At 51.4% G+C, this 13,433-nt stretch overlaps 2 protein-coding genes across 4 annotated transcripts in view; both read left to right on the forward strand.

Annotated features, from left to right (window-relative positions):
- The first annotated feature begins 497 nt into the window (after window positions 1–497).
- Window positions 498–8,067, forward strand: AIF1L (allograft inflammatory factor 1-like). Its single transcript, XM_014943084.1, has 4 exons — window positions 498–571; window positions 3,614–3,655; window positions 4,825–4,987; window positions 6,678–8,067. Exons 2-4 carry the CDS (start codon window positions 3,622–3,624, stop codon window positions 6,763–6,765), a joined length of 285 nt encoding a protein of 94 aa, XP_014798570.1. The 5' UTR covers window positions 498–571; window positions 3,614–3,621; the 3' UTR covers window positions 6,766–8,067.
- A 1,948-nt stretch (window positions 8,068–10,015) lies between these two features.
- NUP214 (nucleoporin 214kDa) overlaps window positions 10,016–13,433 on the forward strand; it is a 47,098-nt gene continuing 43,680 nt past the window's right edge. For 2 of the 3 annotated variants that reach the window (XM_014943014.1, XM_014943015.1), the window contains exons 1-4: window positions 10,016–10,134; window positions 11,700–11,895; window positions 12,677–12,828; window positions 13,078–13,282. In XM_014943014.1, the coding sequence (XP_014798500.1) occupies window positions 10,093–10,134; window positions 11,700–11,895; window positions 12,677–12,828; window positions 13,078–13,282 (595 nt within the window). In that variant the 5' untranslated portion in view covers window positions 10,016–10,092. The remainder of the gene's footprint in view (window positions 10,135–11,699; window positions 11,896–12,676; window positions 12,829–13,077; window positions 13,283–13,433) is intronic. The other variant, XM_014943016.1, reaches the window with a different exon arrangement.

Below are 13,433 nucleotides of genomic sequence, written 5' to 3' on the forward strand. Positions count from 1 at the left end.
CTGTTGTTCTGAAATCTTTCCCTGTTCTATTTGTCACCCCTCAGAGTTATCCAAGAGGTTGAAATCTCTGAGATCAGAGTGCTTTCTGCAAGGAATGGGAGCCCTTGCTGGGAATAGGGGCCCAGCTTAAGCTGTGTGCGCTTAAGCAGAGATGAGGGGAGCTGAAACCTTGGCTGAGCAAGAAGATGGGGGTTTCGTGCAGTTATTCCAAAGGCACATGGGGTCCAGTCCTCCCTCAGGCTGTTGGTTTCCTCCCTCAAGCTGTTGGTTGTAAACCTGAGCCACCAGAGGCATTCCCCTTGCACTGGAATGTTAATGACAAGGTGTGGAGGGATTCAATCCATGTTCGAGTTTCCTGGTGCTGTTGCTGGGATGTGGCTCTCTGGGAACTGCATAGGTCTTCTGGCTGATGTTGCATTCGTACGTGCCCTCTAGGTGTTTGCCTTGATATTTTTAACCTTGGGGATACTTTTTTCTTTTTTTTTTTTTCTTCTTTTGGTTTAGGAATCACTCTGTGACCCAAAGTTCAGCGATGAAGAAGATCTGGAGACAAAGTTGGCAGTGTTCAAAGGTGAGACCTGAGGGCTCCCCTGTCCTTTCAGCCCGACTGTTAGCTCTGAACAGGTTCTTTTCCTCAGCACTTGGATCTTACCAGCTTGACATTCTCTGCCAAACACAAGTGACTGAGCTGGGATGGATGCCTCCCTGTTGCTTGTGGGACTTGGTGAAACTCCTCAGAGAGGTGATTTTCCCACATGAGCCTTTGTGCTTCCCCCACTTGCAGGGCAGGGACATGTCACCCTGCAGACATTCTGCCTGGAGGCTGCTGTTAACTGCAAAACCTGCTGCGTGGGCAAAACCCAGGGGAGCAGCAGGGGAGGACAGTTTCTGTCTAGATATACCTAGACAAGCCAGCTGCTACAATGGACGATGCAGTAGCTGAACTCTTTTTTTTTCAGTGAGGAGGAGGACAACTTCCCACAGAGCTGAGGTCTCAGCTGCTTCCTGAAGGACTTGGGGACTTTGTCTCCCTGAAAGTTTCTTCAGTCTGATCTGGTCCTTCCCCTTGGTACCAGAAGCAACAGCAGTAATGTGTCTCTAGCCCTGGCCAAAGCGTAGCTCCAGTGGGTCAGCAGATCTTAGGGCTTAGGTTTGGCCCATGTGCTGGGATGAGGGACAGAGAAAAAGTCTGGTGTCCTCTGCAGCTTGTCCCCGAAGTGGTTACAGGACAAGATTTGGCGGGGTTGTTCTGGGTGCATCCACTTTCTTTCCAAGCAGTGGCTGAAGGCAGTTGAGAAAACATGCCTTCTACGTCATGGTGCCCTCAAAGTTTGGCCTCAGCCTGGCTCTAACCAAATAAAGCCTGACCTTGCTTCCATTTCAGGCATTGTTTGCTACGTCCCTTTTGAATTTTGGCTTTGCCTCCAATCCAGCATGGAAGAAGCTGGCTGGGGTTTTGTGGTCCCTTACCCTGCTGGGCACAGAGGAGCCTCCTGTGCTTCCCCGTCCTTTTTTCTGTTGCCTTTTGTGTGGCTTTGGCTTTTGGCTGCAGCCCCGCATTATTTTTCCCATCACAATCGGGGCTCTTCAAACATTGCGACTGTAGGTCACAGGCGCAGAATTCCCTGTAACGAGAGCCTTTGGCATCTCCTCCTGCTGCCTCGTGAGTTTGCCTCCGTGGCCTGTCCCACTCTCCAACGCCTCCTCTGGCTCCTCCAACAATCAGTTCATTGTGTGATGATGATGAGGGGGGGGAGCGTTTCTTCTCTGCTGTCCTTCCCCCTGCCCTCCCCAGCCCAGCCCAGGGAGCCCCCGTGCAGTGTTGGTGTAAATGTGTTTGTGAGGGGGAGGGACCATGGGTGGGTTTTGCCCCACCAAATCCCTGCAGCTGGGATGGGAGGGAGAGATGAATGTGCGAGCTGAGGGCTCAGAGCACGGTGATGTAAAGCTGCCTCTGTTCTCTGCGCGTTGGGCTAAGCATCAGCTGAGAAGAAAAGAAAACATGTGCTGGGCACGGACACGGCAGAGCAGGGTGTGTGTCCCCAAGCACATGCTGAGGTGCCTGACCCCTGCCCAAGGGGGTGGTGGTTCATTTGCACAAAGTCCTTACAGTGGGGCAGAGTGTGGGGAGAGCCAGTTCCACGTGAAGCATCACTTTGGCCCCTAAGCACGTGTGTGACAGCCCCAAATTCATCTAGGATTGGTTGCTTGAAGGGAGACATTTATTCCTGCCTGAAGCATGAATGGCCTCAGCTTGTACCTGCTGCTCCTGTAGGTCTGTCTTGGTCAGCTCATGATGGTTATAATCCACCAGGTGAGACCCAGGTGAAGGCATGCCAAGCCATTCCTCTGCCTCCTGCCTGGAGCTGCCCACCAGTCCAGCTAACCCAGCACCTTCCTGCAGAAGCACAGGTCCTGGGAGGGCTCCGATGTGTGAAATATCCCCTCTTCCCTTTGGCTCTTTAAATTAGCCTGCCGCTCCTCTGTTCACGCTCATCTGCTTGCTGGTGTCCTGGCAGCAGAGGCAAAAGGTCTTTTCCCTTGGGGGGGAAAGGAGCAGCCTGGGAGCTCTCACTTATTTTGAGTCCTCCGAGGCTGTTCTGGGGAGTGAGCGGTAACTGCAGGGCAAGTGGAGATTTCTCCAGCTCAGCGTGGATGGATGGTGGCAGCAGGCATCTTGCTTTTCTCATTTAGCAGAACTTGAGATGATGGGGGCCCCCCTGCGGTGCTAGGAGCTGTATTGGCTGTAAGACAGACAAATCCTTGCCTGAAGAGCTTAAGGTCTAAATGGGGAAGAGCTAGCAAGGCGGGGGTGGGGAGTAGGAAGCACACAGGTATGCCATTCCAAAGGTCAGAAGCAGCACTGGACTGAAATCCTGATTTTTCTAACTCAAATCAGTGTTCTCTCTGTTACAGCATGTGAGCTTTTATCTTGCAAAGCAAACCAGACCTTCTTGCACAGGCTCTTGCCTTTCTCTGAAGATGCTGGAGTTGCCCGATTGAGCAATGTTTGGCAGCAGGCTGGAAGGGCAAACAACCTGCTCCAGCGTAACTGCTCCTGGGCATGTTCTTGGCTTTGCCCTCTTGATGTGGTCCTTGAGCATCTCTGCTGGCAGGTGCTGCTCTGGGAGCGCAGCACGGCGTTGGGAGGACCACAGAGCCTGTTCCCTTGCTACTGGAGTCAACTACGTCATTTAATCCCCCTCCTAATCCGATCAAGCTTCATCTTGGGAGCACTCAGGGGTTTGTTTTCCTTGCTACTCCTTCTGGGAGGCTGTTCCAGAGCTTTGTTTTTTTGGCTGGAAACCTTTTAACGCTACTCACAGCTAGCTGATACCTTGTTCTCATGCCAGTGTTTTCCTTCAGCTTAAGTGAAAAGCAGGCACAATTAAAGAGCACTTAACTCTAGAGCCCTGGAATCGAGATAAGGGTGCTAAAAACAGGTTTTGAGATGGTCTCCCTCTCTGAACTGTTTGTGTTCAGCACTATAGCAATAGTTACAGCATCAGGGGATAACCCACTCTTATTTCATTGCTCTAAGCAGGCAGCACTCCAAAGCCCCCCACACCCCCTGCTCTAGCATCCTGCTAACTTGCTTCTGTGTCTCTTCCAGAGAAGTACATGGAGTTTGACCTGAACAACCAAGGCGAGATTGGTGAGTGACTCAGGGATGCTGGTGTGGGGCTGGAAGAGCAACCACCTGCTGAGGCAGTGTCTGATGCTCTATCTGCTGCTTCCCTCTGCGCTGCTGCTGGGGAGGAAAACCCATGGGCTGCTCCTGCCTCCAGCCTTGCCTGGCTCTTCATCCCCAGCCAGGAGCTTCCTTGGCTCTCCAGCTCCTGCCTCTCAGCTTTCTCGGTCTCTCCTCACCTGCTTTAAGATCTGAGCTCTTCTCAGCCCTGTTTTCCTCCTCAGTCTTTGCTTAGTTCCTCCACTTCTTTCTGCTCTAAATGCTGTTTGTTTTTTTTTCTTCCCCCCTTCTCCCTGTTTCTCCACTGAGGCTGCTTTCTCAATCCTCAGCATTTCCAGAGCTGGGAAGCTCCAGGGCTTTGGACAATCCTGGGTTTTTCCTGGCTTGAAGCAGAAGCTGTATAAAACCATGAGCACTTCTAGTGCAGAGAAGTGCTTTGCTTTGCTGGGAAGAGAGGGGAGGGAAGCAGGGGACTTGGGTGTGAGTCTGGCTCAGCTGAGCAGCCCTGGTTTGGGCCCAGAAAGCGCTGGTTACGTAAAGATCCAGCCTTCTCCAGGCCCTGAAGTGGAATCACTCTCATGCTGCGCCTTTCCAGGAGGCTGCTGCCTCTCTCCCCTCCTCCACCAGTCCTCCAGCCGAAGTAAAGCCTGTGGGGAGCTGGAGGGGGCCTGACTCAGGGCTGCTCTGCCTTTTCCGGGAGGGAAGGGGCCGCAGGTCTCAGCAGGCAGCGGAGCAATGGAAGGAAATGGCCTGTGGTGATGGGCAGGGGCGCCCGCTCCCCACAGACTGTTTGTCTCCAGCCTTAACCCCGGTGTTGCTTCCCTCCTCCCAGTCTTTGTGATTCTTGGCACCACGCTCTGAACTAGAGAGCAGTGTCCCCACGTGTCTCTGGAGTGCTTGGAGAGTTGTCCCTCTTCTGTGTGTCTGGTGCTTTTATCTTCAGCTGCACAAATGATGCTCTGTGCTGGGCAGCACAGCAGCAGGTTGTACTGGAAGGCTTCTCTTGGCTTCCAGCAACAGCTTAGGGCTGTTGGTCTCAGGGTCTGCAGGTGATGGGAACTCATGCCTGTGTCCTTGGGGTTGGTCTGTTCTCAGCCAACCTCTCGACAGCACCAATTGCCTTGCTTTTGCAGATTTGATGTCCGTCAAAAGGATGATGGAGAAGATGGGGGCCCCGAAGACCCACCTAGAACTGAAGAAGATGATCTCTGAGGTGACGGGAGGGGTTAGCGAGACCATCTCGTACCAGGACTTTGTCAACGTCATGCTTGGGAAACGCTCTGCTGTGCTTAAACTGTGAGTGTCCCTGGGTGGGAGCTGGGGAGATGCAGGACCTGAGCTGGTGGTGTGTTGGGGGAGCCGGGGGCAGAAGCTGTTCTGCCTGCTGGAGGTGGAGCTGTGGATGTTTGGTGTTTGTGGAGGGGAGACGAGGATCTTCGTGAAGGGGGAGTTTGCAGAGAGACACGAGAGGGTGTATAAGTTTGTCTGGGCTGAGCAGTGGAGAGTGCTGCCAGCGGAGCTGCCTGCTGTGTGTTAGCACAGGCTTCCTCCCACGTGCTCCGAGCAGAGCGATTCTCCCCCTCTCCCTGAGGGTGTGCAGGCACTCAGCACTGTGGGGCTTCTTCCCGGCTCTTCCCTGTGGCTCCTGCTGGCTTTGGGGACACAGGCTCCCTCTGTGAACGGTGGCAGGGCTTGAGCAGTAAATGATGGTCCTGCCAACACCAGTTGGCTGGCTCCTGTTTCCTGCAGGATGCTCCCTTGCTGCCTGATGTCGGAGAGACGGGCAGTAGATGGAGACGGGACACATGCTTGAAACAGCTGGCTTGTGCTGGGAGAGGTTTTTTGCAGTACAGGCTGCCAGCACTAGCCTCCCACGGCCCCCTCTGCCCTCTCGACAGGGCTCTGAAAGTCCTGCTGTAACAAATGGCTTCCAAACACTTGCTTGGCTCAATCTCCACCCCATTGAAGCCTGGCTTTTCCTTTCACAGCCACAGAGGCTGGCCTTGCTTTTGTGTCTGTAACCACCATGAATAGGAGCGGCTCCTCTCCATCTCCCTTTACCCCTTTCTGAAGGCAGCTTTAGAGGCACAGCCAGCTTCCAGGGCAGGTTGGGGGAAAGATCTTGCTCCCACCTCTCACGTGGTCTCTCTAAGCTGGTATGTGCTTGCTGGTGATGAGTCTCACCTCTCCCCACTGGGTGCCCTCTGTCTGCCTGTTGGGATGCTCCTCTTCCAGGCACACGCAGACTTCCGTCATCCCTGCTCCTCCTTTCTTTCTCTGTGGAAGCAAGCTGAGCCTGCAGCCTGTCCCGTATCTTCCATCCTTCCTCCCAACTGCAGCAGCTTTCACAGATGGGTCCCTTCTCTTGCTAACAGACGCCCCATTGTCTGTTGGACTCTTTGGAGCAGGAGCAGAAATGTAAAACTCGTCCCAAGAGCGGTGCAGTCCTTTGATCCAGCGTGGCAGCTGGCATTCCCCGCGTAGCTGCAGTCCTCGGGGAGGAAGACAGTGCTGGTGGTTGCAGAATGCTTAGGATTCCTCTAGCCAGTGCTTTGCTCCCTGTCTCTGCCCTCTTCCCCGGCTGTAGTTGCTGTCACTTGCTCGATGTTGGCTTTTGACTGTTCTGCTCTGTGGTTATTACAAGGTGGGCCAGGGAAGGTACTTGCTTTTGTGCATCAGGAGCACTTGGCATGCAGTGTGTGCCCAGGGGATTTCGGAAGTGGCTGTCTAAATAAAACGTGCTAATCCTCTGGGCTCTGAGAGGAAAACCACTTTGGGAACCCACTCCTGGAAGCTGCTGGAAAAGCAGAGCTGCTGCCAGGCTGGCAGCACTGCCATCTCTTGGCTTTCCCTCCATTAACTGTCGGGTGCCCTTTGCATAGAAAGCAGATGCTATTTTTTCAGCTGATAATTCCCCCTCTCCCCCCAGCGATGGGTAAAGATGCAACCTGCTCTTCTCACTGCTATTGTCTGTTGTATTTTGCAGGGTCATGATGTTTGAAGGAAAAGCCAATGAAAGCAACCCAAAACCTTCTGGTCCACCTCCAGAGAGAGACATAGCCAGCCTCCCTTGAAGAGGACGGGCTGAAACGCTGGCACTGTTTGCTTTGCTGGTCTGTAACAGAGGTTACCTGTGCTTTGTTACTCTTTACTGTGGACAGTCCTAGTTTTCAACTAACCTGCCTTAGAGGAACAGCAAGGGAAGCTGGAGACGCCCAGCTCGTGTCTTTCTGCTGCATCCCTTAGCCAACTTGATTTGTTAGACAGGAGCTGTAGCACCAAGTGTAATGTGAGACCAAAAAAAAAAAAAAAATCCTGTGATTTTTACTCTTTCCTCTGCCCTTCCTGCATCTCTCAGACGAGGAGCTACTTTCCTCCCAGCATGTGGATTCAGAGCTGTGCTTGTCACAACAGGTTCCTACAGGGCCTTGCTGGAAATAAGTGCCTTCTCTGCTCCGTCCTACGCTTCCTGATTTTGGACTAGTTCTTCCCCTCCTGACCTCACCAAAACATGAGTCAGGCTCCCACCTCTGTGGCCTAGTCACCTGCTAGGTGAATGTGGGAAAGTGAGTGGCCACCAGAGGTGTGCTTGGCCACCAGAGGTCTGCCTGCAGGGCATTTAAGCTTGGAGGTGGGCATGGCTGATCACAGGGGCAGCTTCTGCCTGCTCTGTGGGTTCATCTGCAGCCAGATCTCAGTGGGTCCAACACCAGCCACTGCAAGTGAGGATGTTTAAAGCTGCCTTAGGGGTCCCCTTCCTGAGAAATCTCTACTTAGAGCCCATCAGGAGGCCAACCTCCGAAGAGGTGGTTGTCTCTCCTGCCCATTGAGTGCAGGAATGAGCCTGCTGTTTTGCCTGTGCAGCCCCCCAGGAAGGTCTAGGGGAAATTCAACCTTCAGGTGAAAGGAAGCTGGGTGACTAAACTGTGAGCCCTGCCAGACCAGTTGCAGATGAGCATCTGTCCTCACGCTGCTGCTCTCTCCCTCTGATTTGTGCAGACCTCCCTGTATGTGTTTCAGCATGGTCCCCTGGGCCATCGAGTGTGTTTCCCTGATGGATGAGCCCTCAAGTCTGCAAAATAAGAACGGCTCTAAGTGTGGAGTACGAGCTGGGATCCAGATGTTGCTGGGACTGTGCTATCCGCACTCTGGTTACTGCAGGGATTCTTGCTCTATGCACAATTTCTGGAATCCAGATGTTTGCTCTTTGCCCTTTCCCTACTCTTTTCTTAAATGTTCTTGGCAGCTTTTAACTTTTTTTTAAATCACGGTTTAATAAATAATTTTTTTAAAGGAAATACAGATGATTAACTCTACTAGGCTGATTGTTCCTGCCAAAGGCTGCACTTTTAAATAAAAAAAAAAACCAACAACAACATTCTGACTACTGTTTGCGTGAAAACCAAAACTGTAATGGAGAGGAAAAATTATAAGCAAAAGCAGTACTAGTCTACTTTAAGGACTGAAAAATAAATCTTCTGAAGCTACACAGTTGCCGGTGTATGCTTGGTTGTAGATTAAGTGAGCTGGTCCCCAAGTCTGTTAATATAAACCCTTAACTAGATCCTGGAGATAGCTTTGGACTGCCTTGATCTGATCTTTATCTGTAGCAACTGACCGAGTGCCATGGAGTTTATGTTATGAAATGCAGAGGCCAACTCCTGAAAGCTGTCTTTTTTTTCCTGACTTAAAGAAAGAAAGCAGGTGGTGGTGCTTGTTTTAAGGAATAACTTGTTTATCAAGAGCAGGCACTTGTAATGCTTCTCTTAAAAAAGGTTGGTTGGGTTTTTTTTTTTTTTTTTTAACCTCTTTGCTCTTGAAGCAATTGCCTGAGGTTCTGTCTGGTATATCAAAATGGAGACTAGGCTTCCTCGGGGAATGACTGGGTATGCTTTTTCTGTGTGTTCCTCAAAAGGACAGAATTGCCCTTAGATCAGAACCCTGTGTCTGCCTTCTGCTGCCTGGTAGCCTCTGGGAATGCACCTGCTTTTCTGGGCTGTGTGTGTTAAAGCTGTTGTTCAGTTAGAAAATAAAGGGAGCGTATTACATGAGGGAAACTTGGATGTGGTTTCCATAGTTCAGGTGGCTGCCCAGAGCCATCACTGCTTTTGAATCTGTGGAAATCCTTGTCCTTCTGGTCCTGGAAAAGACAAGCGCAACCTGCTAGAGATGGAAACAGCCTTTCTCAATGTGTCCTTGCCCCAAAGTGATGCACCTTCTGTGCTGGCACTCTCAGGGGGGGCTGAACCCCTGAATTTGAGGCAGGAGGGAACAGGGGAAGAGGAGGAGAGGCTGAGGGGACTGGGATTGCTCAGCCTAGAGAAAAGGACGCTGAGGGGAGACATTATTGCTCTCTACAGCTACCTGAAAGGAGATAGTTGAAAGGAGTTGCAGAAGGGCAGGGGTCAGTCTCTTTTCCCAGGTAACAGGCAATAGGACAAGAGGAGATGGCCTCAAGTTGCACCAAGGGAGGTTCAGATTGGATATTAGGAAAAATTTTTACACTGAAAGAGTTATTAAGCCTTGGAATGGGCTGCCCAGGGAAGTGGTTGAGGCACCATCCCTGGAGGTATTCAGAAGACGTTTTGACATAGTGCTCAGTGACATGGTTTAATGACGGTTTTTCATCAGAGTTAGGCTGATGATTGGACTAGATGATCTTAAAGGGCCCTTCCAACCCAGGCAATCCTATGATTCTATGAAACCCAGGTCCTGCTGGGACTGAGAAACCACACGCTGCTTTTGCACGGCCCTGGAGTACAGTAAGGCTGTCCCTGCTCACAGAACATCCTTGTTTCAGCTCAGCCACAAGTAACTGGTGGCCCTGAGCACCAGACCGAGTGCTGAGGGGCTGGGGTTTCCTTGGAGCTGCAGTGACACTGGATCTCTGGGTCTCTGTGGAGACAGCACCGAAGGGCCTTACCAGGGGCTGATGGACAGGGTTGGAGCGGGGCCCGCCAGCCCCCACCATCCCACAGCTGGGAGAACTTGCTTGCCGGCAGCCACGGCTCACCCCCAGCGGGGTCTGTCCCCTCAGGGTCTCCGGGGAGAGCCCCACCAGGCTGGAGAGAGTGAGGCCTGCAGCACCCACCGCAGCCGGGCCAGGAAAAAAAACATCAGGGTTTATTAAACACAGCCGGGTCAGGAAAAAAAAACAAAGGCTTTATTAAACACAGCCGGTGGCTCAGCCTCGCCGTGGGATGCAGCCTCGCCGTTTATCCCTCAGCCCCGGGCCCTCCGCCTTGCCCGCTGGAGGACTCAGGCCGCCGCGGAGCACCGAGAGCTGGGGCTAGAGCGGCCCCCGCCGGAAGCGGAAGTGAGCGCACTGGCGGGCGCGCGGGGGTTTCCCGGCTGTGCGCAGGGCGGCGGGGACCGCGGGCCTCGGGGCTGCCGGCGCCACCATGGGGGACGATATGTACGTGATCCCGGAGCGGGAGATGAAGGTGAGGGGCGAGGGGAGAGCGGGCGGACTGTGAGGGGCCAGCCCGCGGTGGTGGGTGGCGGCCTCGGGCGGTGGGGGAGTTGACAGGCTGTTTAGCACGGGCCGGGGGTGTTGGTTTGGGCCTTGAGGAGGGCGGCAGGCCGTGGTGGGGGCTCGACTCGGGCCGTGAGGGGAATGGGGCTTGGGGAGGGCTTAGCCTGGGCTGTGGGGGGTGGTAGGCTATGGGGGGAACTTGGCCTGGGTCTGTGGGGCTGACAGGTAGGTGTGGGGTGGTGGTGTGGCCTCGGGTCATGGCAGGGGCCTTTTGAGGCATCCTTGTAGGGCTTCTGAAGCACCTGTAGGCTTTTCAGCAGTCTGGTACAAGCCTGTGGAGTGGAAGAGGGAGAGGCTGGGATGGCCTGCGATGGACAGCAGTGTTGGTAACGCCTGGGGGAAGAGCGGCAGAATGTGAGAGTTGGAGGAACCTTATTTTTGGGGCTCCTGTCAGTATGCCTTGTGCTGGGAGCCTCCTGCTTTTGGGAACAACATGTGTGGTTGTCTCCTGTTGGATGGTGTAAACTGTAGTCTCGCTGTGTGGTGCCAGCCTAGCCCATTGCTGTGTCTCCCTGAGTGTTATTGTGAGGCTGTATAAGCAGGGACGTGGAGGGACAGATTCCTGAAGCCCATCTGGGTCTTTGTGCAGCTGCTTTTCTGTGAAGGCACTGTCAAGACCAAGGGAGTTGGGCTGTTTGTTTTGCAGAAGTTTCTGAGTTCCTGCAGCCTCCTCAGGTTGCAGGAATGTACTTACTCAGTGCTTTGGCAATTATTTGGAAATAAAACTGAGGTGCCTCGTTTGAGTTTCTGGCATTAGATCCAGTGTTCTGTTCAGTAATTTGCACCTTGGGAAGAGAGACTCATTCCTAAGGGGAACCTCAGGTTTTGCATGGCAACAGTGCAACTGCTGTTTCTTAATTCAGTTTGTGTTTTTTGCAGTTTTTATCTCTCACACTGTTTTTCTCTTCCTCCCTTTACAAAAGGACGATGTAAATTATGAGAGAAACAAAGGCCAAAAACCCCGTCTGATTATATATAGTAATTACTGGGGCTGGGTGGCAGGAATAACCATATCTGTTCTGTTTGTCATAAATTACAACAGCAAAGAAAGATGCATCTAAGCAGATGTATGCTTTGCAGCTTTGTGGCTACAAGTTTTGTTCAATCATGTTGTATCTCTGCCTTATTCCCTTTTCTTTCTTTCTTTTTCTGTATCTGTTGACTAATTTGGCATGTTTCTGAGAAGGTCAGATGTTCTGGACACATTCAGCTCCTACAGGTTTTATAACCATGGGCACTGGGCAGAGGAGAGACTCAGCCGATGGAAAAAATGTGGTTTGATCTCAGTCTTTCTGAGATGAGACAGAAAATGTGATGGGATGGCCAGTGACAGGGTGGGTGTGGACTCTGCCTTGGCAGGTGTTTTGCAGCTCTTGTGGAAAGGCTTTTCAACTTACCATCTTAGAGAAACAGAAGTAAACTATTCCTCTTTGCCAGTGTATGTACAGCTACTTCCCAACTCTCTTACAACAGGACTTTCAGTTCAGAGCACTGAAGAAGGTCCGCATCTTTGATGCTCCAGAGGATCTTCCCAAAGAGCGCTCCAATCTCCTTGCGGTCTCTAACAAATACGGGCTCGTCTTTGCTGGTGGAGGAACCAGCCTGCAGATCTTCCACACCAGAAATCTTCTCATGCAAAACCAGCCGGGAGAAGATCCCAATAAAATCGGTAAGGCACACTTGTGTCTCGTGGTCTTTGCAGAGACAGCTTTATATGGGTTTTTATGACATGGAGGTCTTGGCTTCTGACAGAGTCCTTGTTATGCTCTTTTGAGCATTTGAAATTACCACGTTTTCTTATGTGAGAAGGCAGGGACAATATTTGCTGTACCTTTAGCTGAAATGGAGTTGGGAACAAGTCACCAGGATGCTCTGTGCTAGCTTCTTTTCAAGCATCATTCCGGTTTTGTCACCTGTGTCCACTGCCATACAGTGAGGGTGATTTTTCCTACTCCTCTCCTTGCAGCTACACACTGTCTTGGTAGCCAGTCTTTGAGCTGTGGACCTGTGCTTGTGTCAGGGACGTGTGTGAGCGGAGGAACAGGGTTCTTGCACTGAGTTACCCACTCTAAGTGACTGTCCTGCAAGAGAGAAGGCAGTCACTATTCCACCATCAAAGTGCAAAATGGTTTTCCTTCTCCCATTGTCCTTACAAACTGTACCTGAGGTATTCATGTGCATGCATAAATAAAACCAAAAATCTGACCACTTATTTTTCCTCTAGGTTACTGAGGACTGAAAGTGAAATTTTCTTAGGAATCTGGCAACTCTTGAGACTGTGTTGATAGAGATGAAGGAGTTTGCAGTCACTCACTTTTTCTGTGTCAGCTTTGACAGCTGCTGTTCATAGGACTAGTGATTTTTGCATGAACTCGTTCTAACGGTATTGTTTTAAAAGAACAGTTCTCACTATTTAAATTTGTCCCCTTCATTTCCTTTTGTGTTTTAAGTGGAGAATGTTCAGAGTACTTCAGTCCCCATGAAGTTTCCTGTGCAACACCTGGCTCTGAGCTGTGATAATCTCACACTGTCCGTCTGTATGATGTCCAGTGAGATCGGTTCCTTCATTGGCTTTTATGACGTCCGCACACTTTTAAATCAGGTAAAGCATATGCAAAGTGTTCTTTTAAATTTCTTTTTCAAGTTACAGCTGGAGGAGAGGCATACCTTGGGTGGGATTGTGTGTCTCTCTGTGGGAGGTGTCTTGCAAGGATTTGTTCAGTAAACTCAAAATCTGCTTATTTTTATCAGTCATTTATAGGAAGGTCAAAACAGCTTTGGGTTATGACTTTGGGAGAACTTGGGTTTGTGCTCAGCTTCAACTGTCTGATGTATTTGTCTTTCCTAAAAGGCAAAACAGCAGAAACGTGCATTTGCTTATCACAAACTGGCCAAGGACTCGGGCAGCGCAGCAACGGTCAATGACCTGAAGTGGAACCCCACTAGTCCCACCATGGTGGCCATCTGCCTCTCCGATGGCAGCATCTCTGTCCTGCAGGTCACAGACTCTGTGAAAGTGTATGCCACACTGCCTTCCTCTGTCGCTGTCACATCTGGTGAGTAGCAGCCTCACAATAAGAGTCATAGGGACATGGTGTAGGGGAGGACTTTGTAGAGTAGGGTAGATGGTTGGACTCGATGATCCCAAGGGTCTCTTCCAACCTAGACGATTCTATGTCTGTTGGTTTTTATCTTCTGTTGGTTTTT

The sequence above is a fragment of the Calidris pugnax genome, unplaced genomic scaffold (genome assembly GCF_001431845.1).
Source record: "Calidris pugnax isolate Ruff unplaced genomic scaffold, ASM143184v1 scaffold102, whole genome shotgun sequence".
NCBI lineage: Eukaryota > Metazoa > Chordata > Aves > Charadriiformes > Scolopacidae > Calidris > Calidris pugnax.